The 19,115-nt window shown below is 43.2% G+C and overlaps 2 protein-coding genes across 4 annotated transcripts in view; one reads left to right on the top strand and one right to left on the bottom strand.

Moving 5' to 3' along the window:
• Window positions 1-4,439, bottom strand: part of MTTP (microsomal triglyceride transfer protein) — a 31,466-nt gene extending 27,027 nt beyond the window's left edge. Inside the window, exon 1 of the mRNA XM_065062360.1 lies at window positions 4,319-4,439. The gene's annotated coding sequence lies outside the window, so the exon portion shown is untranslated. The remainder of the gene's footprint in view (window positions 1-4,318) is intronic.
• TRMT10A (tRNA methyltransferase 10A) lies at window positions 4,433-17,888 on the top strand. Of its 3 annotated transcripts, none has more exons than XM_065062363.1 (8): window positions 4,433-4,570; window positions 6,194-6,491; window positions 7,459-7,621; window positions 9,509-9,580; window positions 10,057-10,131; window positions 11,096-11,245; window positions 12,428-12,533; window positions 16,258-17,888. In XM_065062363.1, exons 2-8 carry the CDS (start codon window positions 6,271-6,273, stop codon window positions 16,434-16,436), a joined length of 966 nt encoding a protein of 321 aa, XP_064918435.1. In that variant the 5' UTR covers window positions 4,433-4,570; window positions 6,194-6,270; the 3' UTR covers window positions 16,437-17,888. The 3 variants fall into 3 exon arrangements, with proteins under 3 accessions (XP_064918435.1, XP_013226949.1, XP_064918436.1); XM_013371495.3 differs by having other exon boundaries at window positions 4,535-4,731; XM_065062364.1 differs by having other exon boundaries at window positions 4,551-5,574.
• Window positions 17,889-19,115: the final 1,227 nt, after the last annotated feature.

A 19,115-nucleotide genomic window follows, 5' to 3' on the forward strand; every position in this document is an offset into this window, starting at 1 on the left:
AGTTCCTTCTATATTTTATCATACCAAATAAACTCTCTTGCAGCAGCCTCAGCCCCCCATGTTACATCATTGTAGTGGCAGAGGTTCAGACTGAAAAGATGAGATAAACCAGCCATTCTGTCCTACCTCGGTGAAGAATACCTGCTTGGGTCTGGGAGCAGGGCAAACCAAGCCCACCTTTTCACCCCTATTTTCCTTTTTTCTCAATGCTCGCTCCACCACCTTCCCTGAGAAGCCCATGGCCGACTAACCCAAGTTCTTCCCCATTTAATCCAAGAGTAAATCCCAGGCCGTCTTGCACTAAGCCTCACGGCCACAGGGCTCTGTAAAGGACGTCCTTGTCCCTCAGGTGACAGTGGGGCAGCAGGTCACGTCCCCCCACACACATTCTTTGTCACAGCCTGCGAGTGGGCACCATCTCCCTTGGCATACGGAACCTCCCTGGCTCTGCGAGGAGGGAGAACTTGGTCCTGCTTGTAGAGAAGCCTGTGAGCCATCTGTGAGGCACCACTGCTCTCCTTCACTCCACTTCCAGAGGCTGCTCTTACAAGACTGTGAGCTACAAACACCCCAACTGTTGGTCTGACATCTGGAGAAAAGCAATTGTCTTCTTCTTATACTCTTAGGACACAGGAAATTTATTTCTTCCTTGAAATAAAGGGTTTTTTTTAAAAGGACTCTCTTAAACACTAGACTATCAGAGGCCAGACTCCCTGTTAAGGTATATTAGTGTATCTCTTTGGACAGCACTGTAGTAGTGCCAATTACAGAAGGAGGGACATAACCATTATGTAGAGAAAAGATGTGCATACATTCCCATGTGTATATACGTACATACATAGCCATAACAGATTCTTCAAATGTCTTAAAAATAGGAGGCCTGAGCCTCACCTCAATTATGGCTGGAGAAAATCAACAGTGACTTCCTTGAAGTCAAATTACACCAAAGAAAGAGATGTGCCCACCAAAGTCCATCACACGCAGAGGCTGCAGGATCAGCCCCTAATGTACACCTCACGCCATGCTGGCGTTATGTACCGGGGTCAAAGTATTACTGTTGCTGCACATTCTCCAGAGTCCAAACTATAAGGCTCATATCTTTATATGACCTAATAAAACTAATGAGATTTCCTCACATTTTCTAAGGTCAACAAAGGTCTCAATTTTCAACTCAAACTTTCAGCTGTGTGCACCGAAGCACCCAAGTCCATTTTTGCCCTGCAGCTGGTGCCGGTGGGCCCCAGCTCCCACTGTTTGGGTGAATAAGACACCCCCATTTCTGCCATGGGGGACGGAGATGCCCAGCCAAGCTACTGCCTAAACGTGAGTTGTGCCTGTCACTCGCCCACAGAAAGTGACGTCTGTGTCCACACCTGAGCTCCACAGAGTATCTTTTATCCTCTTTCCATACTCTGCCCCTTGACCCGCAGAGCTGCTCATACAAAATGCTTTAATATGCAGCTTTAAGCCACAGGGTGCCGAGTTTGTTCTGTTGCTGGGGGCGAACTCACCGTTTGGAATGACCTATCAAAATAGTGAAATGCAGTTAGGTGGCTCTTTCTCAACATTTGCGACTCCTCAGGACTCAATTTTGCTTTGTCACCACTTGGCAGACTTCAGAAAACATTGCATTACCCTGTGTTGGTGTTTGAGGACAGCACTGAGCAACACCGCTGCTTCAGAAAGTGCAGTATAAGGAAAACAGATTTAAAAATCAAAATGCATAAGCAGTTTCTTCATTCTATGAAAAAACACGTCTGAATATTATGTGAATTTGTTAGATGCCTTTTTACTTTTTAAAAAAAGCAAGCAAACAAAGGGGCTTCTATCAGTAACTGATCTGCAGTCTTTTAATGCCCAAATGAAAATATTCTTCCTAGGGACAGTGGTGCATTCAGACTTGTGTGATGCTGGCATGCAAGGCTAGATATTAATAGTAACGTGTGAGGTTTTAAATAGATGCTAGCAAAAGCAAATGCAAATCTAGCTATTTTAAAGGTAATGCAGGGCATAGGAACCACGAATGAAACAAAATATTACAGCAAATACTAAATACCAACAGCAGCTAAAGGTCAGTGTCTTACTATAGTGACACCACAGTTTTGTGACTTTAACATAGCTGTAGTAAACCTGAAACCAGCACTAAAACTGAAAGAGTGTGTATATCTGGAACTAATGAAACTTGAGATAAACATTGATGCAGATGAAAAGGGTATTATGGTAGCAAGCACTCGTATGTTTGCTAACTTTGTGTGCCTCATTAACCAGGGGCGAACAGATATCTACATATTTAGGCTGCCCAAAATATACTTCTCTCATATAATATAATCCCGGTCTCCAGAACTGACTCTTGTACCAGGGCAGCATTCTTTCATGAAGTCATCTGAAGGCGAAATAACGTCGCCCTTCATTGAGTATTGATACTAGTGTTGAAAAAGCTTATTGGCGGTGGCCTTTAAAAAGATGAAGCGTGAAGGCGCGTACCCCTTTTTAGGGGGCAGAGGGAACACAGCATTGCTGGGGGACCTTTGGAGCTAGAAATCTGCTCCGAGCAATGTCACCACTTAAAAATACATTGCTGACCCCTGTGTGAACTCAGCAGTGTCGTCAAAACCTTCAGATAAAAATAAGATTTTCTTACTTTTTGCTCCTCACCCGTCCTGCCGCCACGGCAGCGATGGCAGCAGCAGCCGCTTCTCAGCATTTGTTGTAATCAACGACGCACAAAGGAGAAACCCACCCAAACCATGACTGATCTTCAGTGTTCTTTTTTGGGTCCCTCATCACACGAAGGACACTGAGGTGCTGGAGAGAGTGCAGAGGAGGGAACGGAGCTGGTGAGGGGCTGGAGCACAAGTGTGATGAGGAGCGGCTGAGGGAGCTGGGGCTGTTCAGCCTGAGAACAGGAGCTGAGGGGAGACCTGATCGCTGTCTGCAACTGCCTGAAAGGAGGTTGGAGCATGGAGGGGTTGGGCTCTTCTCCCAAGTAGTAAGTGATGGGACAAGAGGAAATGGCCTCAAGTTGCGCCACGGGAGGTTTAGATTGGATATTAGGGAAAAAGTCCTCCCAGAAACTGTTTTCAGGCATTGGAACAGGCTGCCCAGGGCAGTGGTGGAGTCACCATCCCTGGAGGAGTTTAAAAGGCATTTAGACGAGGTTCTTAGGCACATGAGTTAGTGCTGGAGTTCGGTTGGGTTATGGTTGGACTCAATGATCCCGAGGGTCTCTTCCAACCAAAGTGACTATGATTCTAAGAAGGCTGCAGGTGTGATTCACCTCTGGCATACACCTTATTTTCCACTGCGAACTGTATAAATAACTCAAGTCCGCTAAGAAGCTAAATGCATCCTGCAGCACACAGTTAAAATGATTTATTATTTCACTGACTTTCAGAACAGCTCGAGAAACAAACCCCTGCCCCGCATCCATCATGTACCGCAGGACCCACCGCAGCAGGTCTGAGGTGGCAGGGAGGGGGCACCCCTGTCCATATCAGACAACGTGCATCTTGGCATCAAGAATGGTAAAAGATTAAAGTCTTCAAACTGCTGAATGACCTTCTGTAGCGAGTATAAAAGTTTCTGCATCGCCGATATTTTGCGGCAGCTTTCGCACCTGCGAGCAACAGTAGAGCTCTGACATAATGCAAAAAGCAGCAGAGCATGGATGCAGTTATTAATGTCACCGATAAGAAAGAGCGATTTGCCGAGAGCGTCACCAGCCCCAGAGCGACACCAGGCACTGCAGGAGAGCTGGGTGTGCGCCACGGCAGGATGAACCCCTGGGAAACGAGGGGCAAATCACACCGGGAAATATCACAGAATCACAGAATGTCAGGGGTTGGAAGGGACCTGGAAAGCTCATCCAGTGCAATCCCCCCATGGAGCAGGAACACCCAGATGAGGTTACACAGGAAGGTGTCCAGGCGGGTTGGAATGTCTGCACAGAAGGAGACTCCACAACCCCCCTGGGCAGCCTGGGCCAGGCTCTGCCACCCTCACTGAGAAGAAGTTTCTTCTCATATTTAAGTGGAACCTCCTGTGTTCCAGTTTGTACCCATTACCCCTTGTCCTATCACTGGTTGTCACTGAGAAGAGCCTGGCTCCATCCTCCTGACACTCACCCTTTATTTATCTGTAAACATTAATGAGGTCACCCCTCAGTCTCCTCTTGTCCAGCTCCAGAGCCCCAGCTCCCTCAGCCTTTCCTCACACGGGAGATGCTTCACTCCCTTCAGCATCTTTGTTGCCCTGCGCTGGACTCTCTCCAGCAGTTCCCTGTCCTGCTGGAACTCACGTGCATTTGTTACTATTGTACCTTTTTTGTGTTTTCTGTGTTTGACTGGAAGCCGGTGCCGGCGGGACCGGAGCAGGCCCAGGGACCGGAGCAGGCCCAGGGACCGGCGCACAGCGCAGCCGCCGCTCCCCGTCCCCCGCCATTCGGGTCTCGGGGCGGGGCCCGTTGGGGCCACGTGACCGCCGCCCGTTGCTCGCCGGGATTTGAAGTCGCGGCGCTGCGCACGCGGTCTGCGGTTCTTCCCGCCCCTCCCGGCGCGCGGGGCGGCTCGCGGTACGTGACAACCCCGGGGCGGGAAGGGAAGAGGGGCCGCTCGGGTTTCCTCACAGGGAGGGGGGAATGGCCGCCTCCTCACACCGCCGCTCACCCCCGGCTGTCGGTGCCGCCTGCGCGGGGGTCACGGCCTTTCCCCCCCGCTCCCGTTGAGTTATGAGGTACTTTGGCGCGTGAGCAGAAATAACGCGTGTGTTTCTCTATATATAACGTGTGTATACATAGATACGCGTGTATATATAGCTGTGTGTGTGTGTATGGATACGTGTCTATATATACACGCGCAGATGTACGTACAGCAGCCGGGCTGTGTGGGGCCTGGGGCCGAGGCCCCGGGCCCTGTGTCCTGATGCCCCCACACAGGGAAAGCAGGTGCGTCAGCTAAAACGCGTCTGGTTTTCCCCTGTTGTGATGTTTCCTGGCTCTTCCGTTACTGAAGAAGCCGGAGGATTGTTTTGTTCTGCATGTTGGCTCTGTGGATGCAGCGTCCAGAAGAGGTGAAGGGTTTGGAGGGTTGAGCGGCTGAAGTCACTGGGTTTGTTCAGCCTGGAGGACGCTGAGGTGACACCTCATGGCGGTTACAGCTTCATCACAACGGGAGCAGGAGGGGAAAGTGCTGAACTCTGCTCTTTAGTGACCAACAACAGAACCCAGGGAATGGCAGAAGATGTGCCAGGGGAGGTTTAGGTTGGACATTAGGAAAAGGTTCTTCCCCCAGAGGTGCTGGACACTGAACAGGCTCCCCAGGGAGGTGTCACAGCCCCAGCCTGACAGTGTTCATGAAGAGACTGGACAACGCCCTCAGACACGCGGTGTGACCTGTGGGGTTGTCAGTGCAGGGACAGGAGTTGGACTCGATGGTCCTTGTAGGTCCTTCCCAACTTGGGACATCCTGTGATTCTCCAGTGAAGCAGTTATCCTTGGAAGACTGTGGCTGTTGAGCGCAGCAGCACTACTGCTGTGAAGAAAATACTACTTGTCATTGAAAAGAAAAGGGTATAATTGTAAGTGCAGAACGTTTTGCTGAGTAACAGTTCAGGCTATCCATCCCCTGACTTGCTGTGTTCTATCTGCTGACAGTGGCCAGTGTCAGTGTTTGGCCAGTGTCTTTGACTCTCAGAAGAAATAAACATTGATTTGCAGGTGTACAGCTTACTCAAACTCTATTTTTCCCTCTACAATGTCTTTAGTTTCTTTAAAATTATATTTCTCTACCATGCTGCCATAGCTATATTGCAAGATACCTTTTAATTTTTTTCTGTTTGTGTATTTGAGAATAGTTTGTGTACACGTAATAGTACTGCTAATGTTTTTTCTTTTATGTTTAATCCAGTATGATTTCCTACTTTTGTGCAGTTGTGTTTTCAACAAGTTTTGAATTGGAAACTGTTAAATAGCTGCAGGTGTAGCCAGCAGAGTTTTAGACATGATCCGAATACAGGTCCTAATCTTACTAGCATTTTATATATTACTGTTTGCAGAGGCACTTATCTAGCTTTAAACAAAAAAAGGCCATCTCTTATTTATTATTTTTTCTTTATTCAGGTTTACGGTAGATGTAGAGTGATATTTGTTCTAATTGAACATCTTGTTAATACACTTATGCTGTTCTGTTTCTTACAGAATTGGTGAGAGAAGAGCTTGTTTTTGAATATTTATCGCGTGTTAAGAAACAAGTCACTAAACCCAGCCCAAAGCTAATGTCGTCAGAAACGCCAACGGAAAGTCCAGAGGTATCAGCGGAAAATACCATGTCCCCTGAAATTCCGGATGTAGAAGAGAAGGTGAAGTCAAGTGACAACCCAGTAGAAGGACGGGAGGCCGGCTCAGACAAGGAAGAATGCCTGGAGCCCATGTCTAAGAGACAAAGGAAGAAGCTGTTGAAGCAGAAACAGTGGGAAGAACAGAAAGATCTACGCAGGTATGGTTTCCTAGGATCATGTGTAGTATTCAGTGCTAATAATAAAGATTTGTCAGCAGAATTGCACAGAGGTTGCTTTAGCAAATCAAGGCAGTTGAACGAGTTTTTTTCTGTGCCAGGTTTAAAGCAGTAGTCACAGGCTACTCCATCTACCTATGAAGAAGCTATAAAGGTAAGCATCCTCTCTTCATACTAGAAATGTTCCTCAACTTGAAGAAGATGTCTGACATACTCGTATGTCAGAAGAGAGAAATAATGTGCGCCCTCTTTCCATGGTGCTGTCAAGCTTGGTGAATCTTACAAAGGCAGTGAATAAAAAGAAATTATTTTTGACACATTAAGTGGTGTGCTATAAGTTATGGTGACGTATAATCTCTTAAAATAGTTTTGGAAGATGGTGAGCTTCTGTATCACTGTGTTGTTGAGAGAAAGCAGATCTGCAAATGGTCATGGTTTATCCTAGTCCTGTTGAACGTGAAGTGTTCCTTCCAAGGTAGTGGCTGTTAAGGTGTCTGTCTCTGAAATTTATCTCCCACTGCCCACTTCCATCAGGGGAACGGGGAGAAGAAACAATGGCTTCAGAAGCCTTTTGAAAAACTGCACTGAAACAGGAGGTAAATTGCCTTTCACGTTCTGACACTGCAATGTTGGTGATCATTTTGATTGCTTCTGTTATGAGACCTGACTGGGAGCGCCCTTAAATCCATTAAATCCACTGTGACTTCCACTTAATTGAGTTTGTGTCGCGTTTGTCTTTCATAGGTATATACAGAACTTCACAAAGACAGGGTCTGTGTTTCGTGCTGGGATGAGCCTAGCACAGATGCAAGCAATAGGATAAGTTTAAACTATCGCAGTCATCAGACAGCCACCTTGATCATAGAAGCATGCATTTATGTGCCTAACATGTACCTCAGCAGATTTGGCACTGCTTTTTGAAGATTTATTTGGTTTTTTGTTTATTTAGGCAGAAACGAAAAGAAAAACGCCAGAAGAGAAAATTAGAACGTCAGTCAAAATTGGACTCTGGTAATGAAGGGAATGACAGAAAGCGTATGCGAAGGGAAGTTGTTCCTAGCACACTTCGCCTCATCGTGGACTGCAGCTTTGATGACCTGATGGTGCTAAAGGTAAAAGAAACTTGCCCATCACATACAAATGTGGAAGGGTTCTCCAGTGATGGTGTTGATGCAATGTCAGAGCACAAAAAACAGAGAAACTTGTAGAGGACAATTAGTGTGTTTCAGACAGTGATGGCTCGCAGACCTGCTTATGTCACTTGCTGAATTTTTTAGGATTTAGAATGTACCCTTATGTTAGTTTGCCAAATATTTTGTTTGCCTTCATGGAGATGCTCCAGGTTGCTTGATTCCAAAACCAGGAATACAAAAAGTTTGTGCCGTGCTTTCCTGTGAAGTTAGATGCACTTCTGCCTCAGAATGCTTTTGCTAGAGGGGGCTGCGAATGCCACATCTAGGTGCTTTCTCTTTCGAAGTGGGTTTGAGGGTCTGAACTGCGTTAGTAAGTATCTGTGGAAATGATAATTTTTATCAGTGAGGATACTGAGCTTTTTCTCTCAGTCACATGAGAGGCAGTTGGGACAGGAGGACACTACCCCATCTCTTTAAGATTTTAGAATGGATGAAAGAACAGGTGAGGTGATTGCAGGACAGGTAAATATGAGAAAGATCACTGTGATACCCAACCACTGGTCAAGATGCTTTGTGTGGTGTTTTGAGATCAAAACAGCTTTAACTCTACGAGGAAGGTACGTTAACCTGTACGAGTGCAGTTTGTGGTTTCTGAGGCAGACCTCTCCCTTCCCTGTTGCTGCGAGCCCTTCTGCTCCTGCCGGGACTTCACTGCCCTGCCAGACTGCTTCAATTTGAGCTTTTGCAAAGCCTGTCTGGCCAGTTCTTGAGTGTAATGGTATGGCTGCTTCTTGAGCCTAATGCACAGCATGTATAGCACTGATGTAGGGTAGGGCTGCTCACTGCAAAATTTTGGGAAGCTCCAGCTGGCATTTTGGAACTTAGGTCCCTGAGGAGCCCTTCAGCAGTGCCCCAGAAGAGACCCCCTTGATAGTTTCAGAGATGCTGACTGGGTGTTTCCTGCTGAGCCGCTGCTTTTGAAAAACATGTTTTCTTCCATGGTCAAGCAGAGCCCTTGTTAGGCCTGATGTAAAATCTGGCACTTCTGGAGGTGTTTAGGAAGGGTGAAGCGTTCTAAGTGAGGATGGTTGTGGCCTTTAGCGATGGGGTTTCTCTAGTGTCTGTAAAAGCTTGCATTGCAATATTGTAGTTATAAAGCCTAGTTTAGGTTCAGTCCTTTGGAGATATCAAAACATTCTCAAAGCATTACATGATTCGGAGCAATATAATGATATTTCATCTTAAAATGGGAATCAGTTATATTTACAAAACACTGCATTTGGGTCACTGAGAATAAAGCTATGTAAATTACCTTATGAAAACCATAATTGGCTAAAAATTAAGTCTGCTGCATTTTAAATAGTACTAGTTAACTGTTGTCCAAATTATCAGGTCTAAATGCCAGAGCCAGCCACTAAATTAGTTGTGTTGTTCTGGGGGTCTTCAGGTTAATTATGCATCTTTAATTTTCTTAAATATATATTGTATTTTCTTAGCATTTTCCCTGAGTATTGTCAAAGTGATAAATCTGCTTGATTTCTCAGATTAATTTTGAGCATGTTATTACATATAATTAAATCCCAGTGATTTTTGTTTGATTGCTTGGTTTGTTTCCTGGAATGATGCAAATCAGCCACATGTATGAGGCGTCTAAACACGCTCTTGTGGAAGACGCGTGTGTTTCCTTGTCAGCATAACACCTTCGAAGTGGCTGTTTTGAGGTCTGATGTCCACACTCTCTCGGTAGTCACTTTTGCCAGTTAAAAGCTTCCTTTTTCTCTCTTTAGCTTCTGAGTGGCTCATGGTAAAGCATTTTGTGGTGGTCTGTCTGAAGGACTATGTAAAAACAAATTGTGTTGTATACAGGATGTTAAGAAGCTCCACAAGCAAATTCAGAGATGTTATGCAGAAAACCGCAAAGCATTTCATCCTGTGCAGGTACGTTTAAACAAACTGAGTGCTGACTGTATTGCCACGTACAAAGCATGTGAGAAAGGCAGCTGTGACCCAAGTGGTCAGAACTGTAGTAGAAAAATATATTTAAGCTGCCTCTTTTTAATAAGAAAATTACTTTTATTGTAGTAGATTTATTTTTTCAACCCGTGTTATAAAAATCCCCATATTTATTAAAATGTATGTGCATGCAGATGAAGAGTGCCAGATACTGGTGTGTCAGTAAAATGCTGTTGATACTCAGTTTAATCTGTGACAGATTAAAAAAAAATTGCCTAAGTGCATATTTGTCTTTTAAAGGTATCACTAACTGTATAAATATGGCATTAGTACCATTTTCAAATAAAAAATAATTAAGAGTTTGTTAGTAGTTAAGAGTAGAAAAAGCCTTCTACAGAGAAGAAACAGATTGACATATCAGCATTTCCGTGTTTTGTACCTGTTGTTTGTTCTTTTTGAAGTTTTACTTGACCAGCCATGGAGGACAGTTGAAAAGAAACATGAATGAAAATGACAAAGGATGGGTGAACTGGAAGGTGAATAATTTACTATGTCTATAAAAAGAAAAAAGAAATCATGTTAATAGTTGCCAGCAAGGTCGTTAGCTGTGAAGGACCTGTGCTTTTTCCACGGGGGTTTTCCTAAGACATCAGAGCAATAGCATTTTAGTAATAGCTTGGCTCTTTGTGCTTTTAGTTAATTTAACTTAAATATGCCAAACCAGCTTGTCTTGAATCTAGATTTGATTTTTTTTTTGCTTGAAAAACCCCACACATGCCCATTTTCACCTGGTTTTATTGAATAGATTCCATTCTCTGATAGACTGAGCAAGACTACTTGATTTAGGCAGTTCTGGCAGTTTTCTGTCGTGACAAGTGCTCTTCTTTTCTTGGGGAAGAGTAAGACTTTGAATTCATGAGGTGATTCTCTTGCATGCACCTTCATTTCCATTATGTTGCCTCTCAACACTGAAGTGTTCTTTAGAGAAATAGCTTGTCTTATAGTCAAACTCATGTTGGTTTTCCTTGCTGTTAAACCAGTATTCCAACAGCTTCAAATGAAGAACACTTTGTGTAAATAAACTGTTCTACTTTCAGCATGTCTTGTGCAATAGCTGCTTTGCAAAAGCATGGCATAAACCTCTGGTATCAAGCAAGTTAATGTTAACTGTTTACTTCTGGTTTCACTTTTTTTGGAAGGGTGGATTTGAAAATTATGTGGACTCCTAGCAGAAATGTGTTAACAATTGCATAAAATCACAAGATTTTTAAGGATTTGTAAAGTGATTTTGGGGTTTCAGAAAACTTCCTGATGTTTTTATGAATGAGTGTTGTAGACACTGTGGATTATTTATGCAGAGGTCGATCTGCAATATGCTTATGTACCTAAACATGAAGGAGGGAGGTGGAATGACTGCATACTGTTGGATTTATGTTTGCTGTAAAGCTTGTCTAGGAATTCCTCAGTTGAATGTAACTTCTGTTGGCTACCTTTTTTGAGGATATCCAAATTAGAACAGAGCACTACAGTGAGCTAATAAAGAAAGAAGACCTAGTCTATCTTACCTCAGATTCCCCGGACGTTCTCAGTGAGCTTGATGAGAAGAAAGCCTATGTGATTGGAGGACTGGTGGATCACAATCACCACAAGGTAAACTGTGGATGTGTTTCTTTACAGATCTTTTTTGGCACCTTATTTGACATTAATGCTGTTCATGTGTAAACTGACAAAAATAAATAACAAGAAAACTTATGCAAAAAATACTTCAAAAAATTTTGAAGAAATGAGGAAAAAACCCAACTTTTGGTAGCAGTGGCTTGTGTTCCCCAGTGCAGACATGCTGAACTTTTTAGGATTTTATCTTTTGATTTTAAATATAGGAATGGAATTCATAACACTGCTCAGCTTACTGAGGGCTGTATTTGCAGACAGAGGGGTTTGGTTTCTGTTCATGCACTTGTGTGTGTGTGCATGCACTTGTATGTGCACGTGCCCAAATATAGATAAAGAACAGCGCTTGAATCTCGGGTGTTCTTTTTTGATAAGTTTGCTTGGCAGGAGAACTTGGCTAAGTAACAAACATGCCTGGGGATCTGGTTCCATACCTGTACATGGGATCGTGCTGTGTGGACCTGGAATGTCATAGAGAATGCAGCTGGGAAATTAAAGCACTGTTACTGCTTTTCTTCAAAGGCCCTCCTATGTAATTTCTAGTGACATTTAAATTTCAAAGTGATGCTAAAAAAAGGGATGGATCTTAAGCCTTACCAAATAGTACTTCAATACTTAGTCCACAGTTAAAGGCTAGGAGGGAGTTAAAGCAGATCCTTTATGTAGTCATGGTATGAATTGTTTACACATTTTTAAAGGTGAGGGGTTTCATGTGGTTTTGTTTTGTTTTGTTTTTTCCCATCTTGGGCCCAGGACTTGCCAGGTTTTAAAAAAAGCAAGATATTTTTTTATCCTTTATTTCCTTCAAAAAAATACCCAGTTACTTCAATCTGAGTAACTTTGTCCTTAAGCATAAATACACCTTTTAAAACAGGCTCTGGCTGACACGTTCTAGAGCTGCAGCTGCACAAACAAGTTTTATTTATGATCTTTTTGACCATACGTCACAATCTGAGGTATATCCAAAGTAGTAATTTTTCCAAAGGTAGCCCTTGAAGCCCTTGTCCAACTGGGGTAAATTTCCTTTTGTAAATATCTTCTAAAGCAACATCATGGCAGCACTGCCAAGACTCTTGCCAGAAAATGATACTTGTAGTAATGTGTATGGGCTGATCTGAAATGGTCATTCTTAGTCCAGTTGTTTTGGTGTCTTTCGTACAGGGAATTACTTATAAAAAAGCTGTAGAGCAGGGAATTGGTCACGCACAGCTCCCGCTTGGAAACTTCGTCAAGATGAACAGTCGCAAAGTATTAGCTGTCAATCATGGTAAGTTTTAAATCACACAATAATGATGTTATTATAGAATATACCTGTGATATTCAGAATCTGAACCCCTATAATGTACACTATAGTGCAGATACCTAATTATTGTTTTATTATGTTACTATTTCTTGAACCTAGTTGCCTTTGGGATACAGTAATTGCTCTGACTTTTAAACATTTTAGATATGGTTGAAGGTAAAGGATGGTGTCCTAGCCACTGAGAATTGCACCTCCTATTCTGTTGGCTTGTCTCATGAGTATTTTTAGCATTCTTACCATCCTAGTCTTGTTTCCAGGCTTAATGTGTAAGTGAGTAAAGTGTTGGGAACTATCCCATGTATTTTATCCCAGGGGAGGACAAACATATGTGGACATTTTTGTTTAGCAGTTAACTACTTAGGTACCTGTAGACTCGCCTCATTTGGTATCGGCAGTACTCCGTGTGTTGAGTTTTCATAACTGTATTTTTTACCTGGTTTCCTGGTTCTGATTGAAGTATACAATTACTTAACCAAGGCTTGGATCCCACTCTTTTAAAACTTTTTGTTTTATTATTAGATTGTATTTTAGTGTCATTAAACAAAAATACTTGCAAAATGGAGCCTACTCAGACCTTTATGGAAATTTTTGACATGGTGTCCAAGTCTTTCTTTTGCTCCACTTGAGTTTCTTTTATTTGATCTTACCTTGCTTTATTTAAAGTTTATTTTATTATGTAACTCATTGTTTGTTGCTAACTTTATTTTTTTAAATGTAGTTGACTGATGAGGTATGTTTTTGCATGATTATTTAAATGTGGAGAATATAGTATATCATTAGTATTAAAACTTGTCAAAATCCATGTATATGTAAGATCGTACGCATTTCTAAAACTTGATTTTTAGATGTTGCTTTATAAATGCAGGAATAGAACTTTGTGTTATTCATCACAAGTTATGGTAGCTGTAGCTTTCTGCTGGATTTTTTCTGCAATAATCTTATACTGACCTCTAGTGTTAACATTTCTGCAGGCTGTCTTGTATGTGTTTAAGCACTGGGTGTAAATTGGATCACATCAAGGCTTTCATTTATCTGCTTTATGGCTTTGCATATATTGCTTCTTCCAGACTTTTATGCACCTGATTTCACTGCAGTTTGGCAAGATTTCATTTTGTGTGAGCTTGTCTTCCCTTGCCCTTCTAAAACATTTTCAAATTGTGTTTGAAAGGCTCTTAATAGATAGACCCTTTTTAAGGTAAAGATTATTGTAGAATAATAGAATAGTTTGGGTTGGAAGGGACCTTCAAAGCTCATCTAGTCCAACCCCCTGCCATGAGCAGGGACATCTTCACCAGCTCAGGTTGCTCAGAGCCCCGTCCAGCCTGGCCTGGGATGTCTCCAGGGATGGTTCATCCACCACCTCTCTGGGCAACCTGTTCCAGTGCTTTACCACCCTCAGTGTAAAATTGTACTATATCAGTATTTTGCTTAAGGTTTTGGGGCAGGAAAATAAAACCAACACCACCACCAAAAGCAGAGGTACATTTAATATTTGTAATTAAGTCTCTGGTGTATATTGTAACCCTACTAGCTCACCACCTAAACCTGAAAAGACAGCTTTCATGAGAGGTGCTACTTGGCATGAGTAAGGTGGACAGAATCAAGATGCCTCTCAGATCTCATACTACACATTTTGTGGAGGTGAGAAGGAGATTTGCACTGAGGTTTTTGTATATTGCTGTGAGTACATCTACCTCACTGCTTTGTGTAATTGCTCACCCTTTCTGTTTTGCTCTGGGTTCCCACCCTCAATGCAGCAGTTGAAGCTCAGAGAACACAGTACGGGCTCAACAAATGGGACTCTGGGATGTTCCTGGTCCCTGTGGAACTACTTTTGATAGGTGTGAATTTGCACAGTCCAGTGGAAGAAGAAACTATTTCTGAACTGCCTTGTCAGTCCTCGAGGCGCTTTAATTAAATGGGCCCTCTGGTGATGGCAGATTGACTGCATTTTTAACAGTGGAATTCGCTTGTTTCTTTTCACTTAATAATTTATAATCTTTCTCTCTTGGGATTGAGTCTCTATATATTTCCACAGGTAGTTCAGTGGCTGCATTGCCATGTTAAAATGGCATGAGGAACACACATATGTGTGAAGTATTTGATGCTAGAAAACTGAAAAGCCATAAGGTGATGGTTTTTTTTAACTCAATCTGGAATTTCAAAACTTGGAAGATTTGAGATCCATGTAAAACACTGTATGCAAAACACAACGGCAGTGGTAGCTGAGAGAGTTTGTTTCCTGCTGTTCAGGTTTGTATCCCACAGCTAATGCTTTGTAGTGTGTGTCACAGGACCATATTGCTCCAGTCCAGTCTGCAATGATGTCTACCAAGTGTTCTCGCTTCCTTTTTCTGTCCTTGCCTAATATTTTTGTTGCTATTGCAGCCCATCATAGACACCTTTCTTCTCCTGTGGAAGCCACTCTCCATCAGTTCTGATTCTACTGTGCAGATAAAGGAAGTTCCAAAGCAAGGGAGAAGAAATGTGTTTCTTATACTCTTGTTGTCTCTTAAGCCAGCATTTTTGCTGCAGATGCTTTCTGCAGCACCGTACAGTGCTATTCATATAGTCCTTTGAGAGCTCATACCTTCACAGTACGTTTCAGGTGAATAACCTGCTTGGTGAAATGGCCAGCTCTTCAGCAGCAGTGTCACAGAGAGCAGCCGGCTGTTCAGTAAACCTGGATCCAGGAAACCTCTAGTAAATGTGACACTTCTGTAACTTGACTCTGAGCTCCATGCTGCTTCTCCCTTTCTGAGCGCCTGCCTAACCCTGTGTGCCTAACCCTCCACAGCTCCTTTGATCCTTTCTCATATGCTGTCGCTTGGCATCAAGAACACATGTGCTGGGTGCATTCTTTGGTGCTGTTAGCACTATTCCTGTAGCCCCGAGCTTGAAAAGCCACCCTTCTGTCCTAGATTTGTCATCCAAGTCTGGCTTACCAGTCGTAGGGTCCCCTCCTGCCTTCCCTTCTGCTGTTGAGCCACAATCTGTGTTGAGAGGTGTTTTTGATAGCCTGGGATTTTTCTAAATAAGAATTTGCCAGTTCGTTTTCTGTGTAATGCAATTTGGAGCTATTGTCAATTAGGGAAAGTTTGAGGAGCTGAAATAGGAGGAGTAGGAAGGTGACTGTATGGTTAGCATTATAGAAGAAGCAAGAGTGTCACAGAATTGGAGAATAATAAGGATTTTTACCATAATCTCAGATGGAAATGAAAAATAAAGCTAATTATAATAGGTTTTAGGAAGACTTTGGGCTGTCCATATTTTGGGGAAGGCAATGAAGTCATTGTTGAAGTGCATCCACAGCAGTATTCCTGTCCAACATGGGAAAGCATTAGTGCCTCTTCTGAAGGCCCTGGTGAGACCTGAAGTGCTGGGGGGACATTTCTCTCTGTCTCTGAAAGAAGTTGATTCAAACTGGCCACTGCAGAAAAGCACTGCTGCAGTAACTGAGAGAACAGAGGATTTGCCTGACAACTGCACACTCAGTGCGCTTGGCTTTAAACCGCAGCAGTAGCAGAATTGCCTCATCTGCTTCTGCCTGTACTTTATCGGCTTAACTCTGACAATGCCACAAGTGAATGCATGCAAACCTCTGTAAAGATGGATTTGGGGGTGTATTCCTATCAGCAGTTCACTTATCTCCCTGCAAGAGAGCTGATGGTCTTTCTTGATGTTGCAGTGTTTGAGATCATCCTTGCATACCTGGAGAAGAGAGACTGGAAGGAGGCCTTTTTCAGTGTCTTGCCACAGCGGAAAGGGGCTGTTCCTTTGGGAGAAGCCAATGACCCGTCCAAACATGCTCTGTCTGGAAAAGAAGATCAAGACAATGACTCGGACAGCAGCGAGGCTTCAGAATAAGAAGATGGGAAAGAAGAGACACACGGTTCATGGGATGAAACTGGGATGTGCAGTAGTTACACTTCAAAGACCATCTGCTGCCCTTGTGATACTCAATTGTCTCAGTGCTCATAGTTCCACAGTTGGCCCAGAGCTGTTTGTGGACACAAAGGGTAAAGATAAATGCAGGTTTTTACCCTGAAACTTCCATTTTAATAGCTTTAAACAAACAAACAAACAAAATTAATGGTAAATGCAGAATTTATGTTGTTTCCCAAGGAAGCTTTTTTTTTTTTTTTAATATATACCAAGTTGGGTGTATTACCCAAGAGCATTGGTAGTTACTATTTTAATGTATGCATTCTCCATTTCTGCTCTAAGGTTTCTTAAAAGCAGTTAATGACAAGCGTTCCTGTTACCTCAAAACCTGCTGCTGCTAGTGTCTGTTGCAAAGTGTCCATGACACTCAAAAAATAAAGAAAAAAGTCTTTTTTCTGAGCATCTCAGCAGATGGTCACAAGCAACTGAACGGCCTTTATCAGCTGAGCCACACTGATTTCTGTACCGTGTTTAGTCAGCCAGGGTCAGTAGATGAAATACGACTGTGGAGTTAAGCCAATGCTTACTTCGGCTTGAGTAGGATGGAAGTCTGCACAAGTGCCTTGGCTGGCACGTGGTGCACGTTGAGTTGAGGTGACACAATCCATTGTGATTACTCCTTGATCCTCTTAGCGAAATTTATCGCACAGCCTCAGAACAATACCGGGAGACAGGAACTCTTTCTGACAAGTCACTTGCTCAGTTTCTGTATACCTGTTTTATCATATGATCCTCCATGTATTGTCTGTCAAATATTTTTTCCTTTTAAAAAAAAAAAGTCATAGTCTCCATCTTGGCTGGATATTCTGACTCAGCTTGTGTCTAACTGACTAGAGTGCTTTTGCAATCAGTTTTAGAGCAAGTGCAGCTTTCACATAGGTTGGCTGAAGAGTGTAAGAACATGTCATCATAGCTGTTGATCTTTGCTGAACTGGAATCAGAGGGCTGATCCTGTATGATTTGGCTTGTATCCATTTGTATTCCTCCCTCTGTTGCGACAGCTTTCAAATGGAAACTAGAAGTGGGATCCCTGCAGGTCCCTAAGGTCTGTAAAGGGTTGGCAACCAACCGGTTTTGACTCTATGCACTCACTGCGCTTCTCTCTATACTTTCCAAGTAACTGTAGAAAGCTGCTTCTGGTAAAAGTATGGATTGTGTTTTGTTGCTCAAGTAATGTGGGGGGTTTTTTATAAAAGTATTGCTGGTTTTATTTCCATAACAAAAAGTGCAGCATAAGTATGCCCACCATGTATTACACTGATTCTTGGATAGAAATGTTTAAAGCAGTGAAATTACAAGGAGTTACATCTTTACAGCTGAGGTTCTGCGTGTTGATGCACATAGCACCTATTAAACCTGAACTAAGACTCTTCAGTCTCTTTAAGGTTTTCTTAAGACTATTTCATACATGTGCCTCATTTACTCAGGATTGAGAGTGCAAGAGCAGGTTGCACAGACAAACTGGGGGCTTTGGAGATCTTCTGAAAGAAGCCAAAAGTATCTTACGGGATTGTTTTGTGCCTTAAAACACAGCCTGAGCCTGTCTTACGTATTTTCCAGTTAAATTAGATAAACACGCACCCCCATGTGTGTGCACTTGTTTTTTTTTAAGTCAAACTGTTGCAAATCTGAAGCTTACCTGTCTATGGAGAAACAGAATAAAAGGATGGTCTGGTTTGTTGCTCTTGGAAGGTCCTAGTGCTAACTCCACCAAGTCACAGCAGCTTGGTGAGTAGCTGTTGCCTGTGCACCTGTGTTGCTTCTCCCGGATCAGCTGGTTTCAATCAGCTTGTCCTCACTGCTACCTTAACCAGTAGTCATCAGTCATTGCTGCTGCTTGTCTTTTCTGCTAACCTGATGAGGTGATACGAGGCTGAAGCAAGCCTGTTGCCACGAGCTGTGTCGGCAGGATGCTGTCCTCAGGATGTGGTAACTGGTGGGGTTTTCATGGGCACAGCCCTCTGACTACTGCTGCAGTCCTCAGCCTTTCAGTATCCTACAGTTCTGCAGCCACCTAGAAAAGGCTCTTCTTGGCAGAAGTGGACTTGTACTGATGAGACTTCAAGCTCTTTTCTAAGAGCTTGAGATGCTTGGCTGTTCATTGGTGGAATTACCAGCACTAGACACAATCATATGAGAGTACAGTGGCGATTTGCTTTCAGGCACCTGTGTGGAAGTTGTCAGGGAGAAGTGATGGTGCGAGACACCCTGAAGGGCCATTCTTGCAATGAGTTCAGTGTAAAGTTATTGGTGAAAACAGTTGAATTGGTTGGAGAGCATGAAAATCACTCCAGCATCAGATCAAGTGCGAGAAACTGAAACTCATTTGTGAGAGGCTGAGAGAGTAGCTTGTGAAGGCAAGAGGGCTCGTGCAATCTGTGACACCTCCAGTCCCTGCCAGGATGCCACAGCTCATGGCAGACCCACAAGGCAGATCTCCTGTCTTTCCAGCATCTTTTTGCAATGAGAAAACAGATTTCACCCCGATCCTGAAATACATACTCTGAATTTCACCTGCTGTGTCTTTTTTTTTTCCCTCCCCACCCCTGAATGTTCCTGGTTGTCCCTGTGAAGCAGGACATGGGCTTCCCAAGTAGTACC

Source organism: Columba livia, chromosome 4 (assembly GCF_036013475.1).
Source record: "Columba livia isolate bColLiv1 breed racing homer chromosome 4, bColLiv1.pat.W.v2, whole genome shotgun sequence".
Lineage (NCBI taxonomy): Eukaryota > Metazoa > Chordata > Aves > Columbiformes > Columbidae > Columba > Columba livia.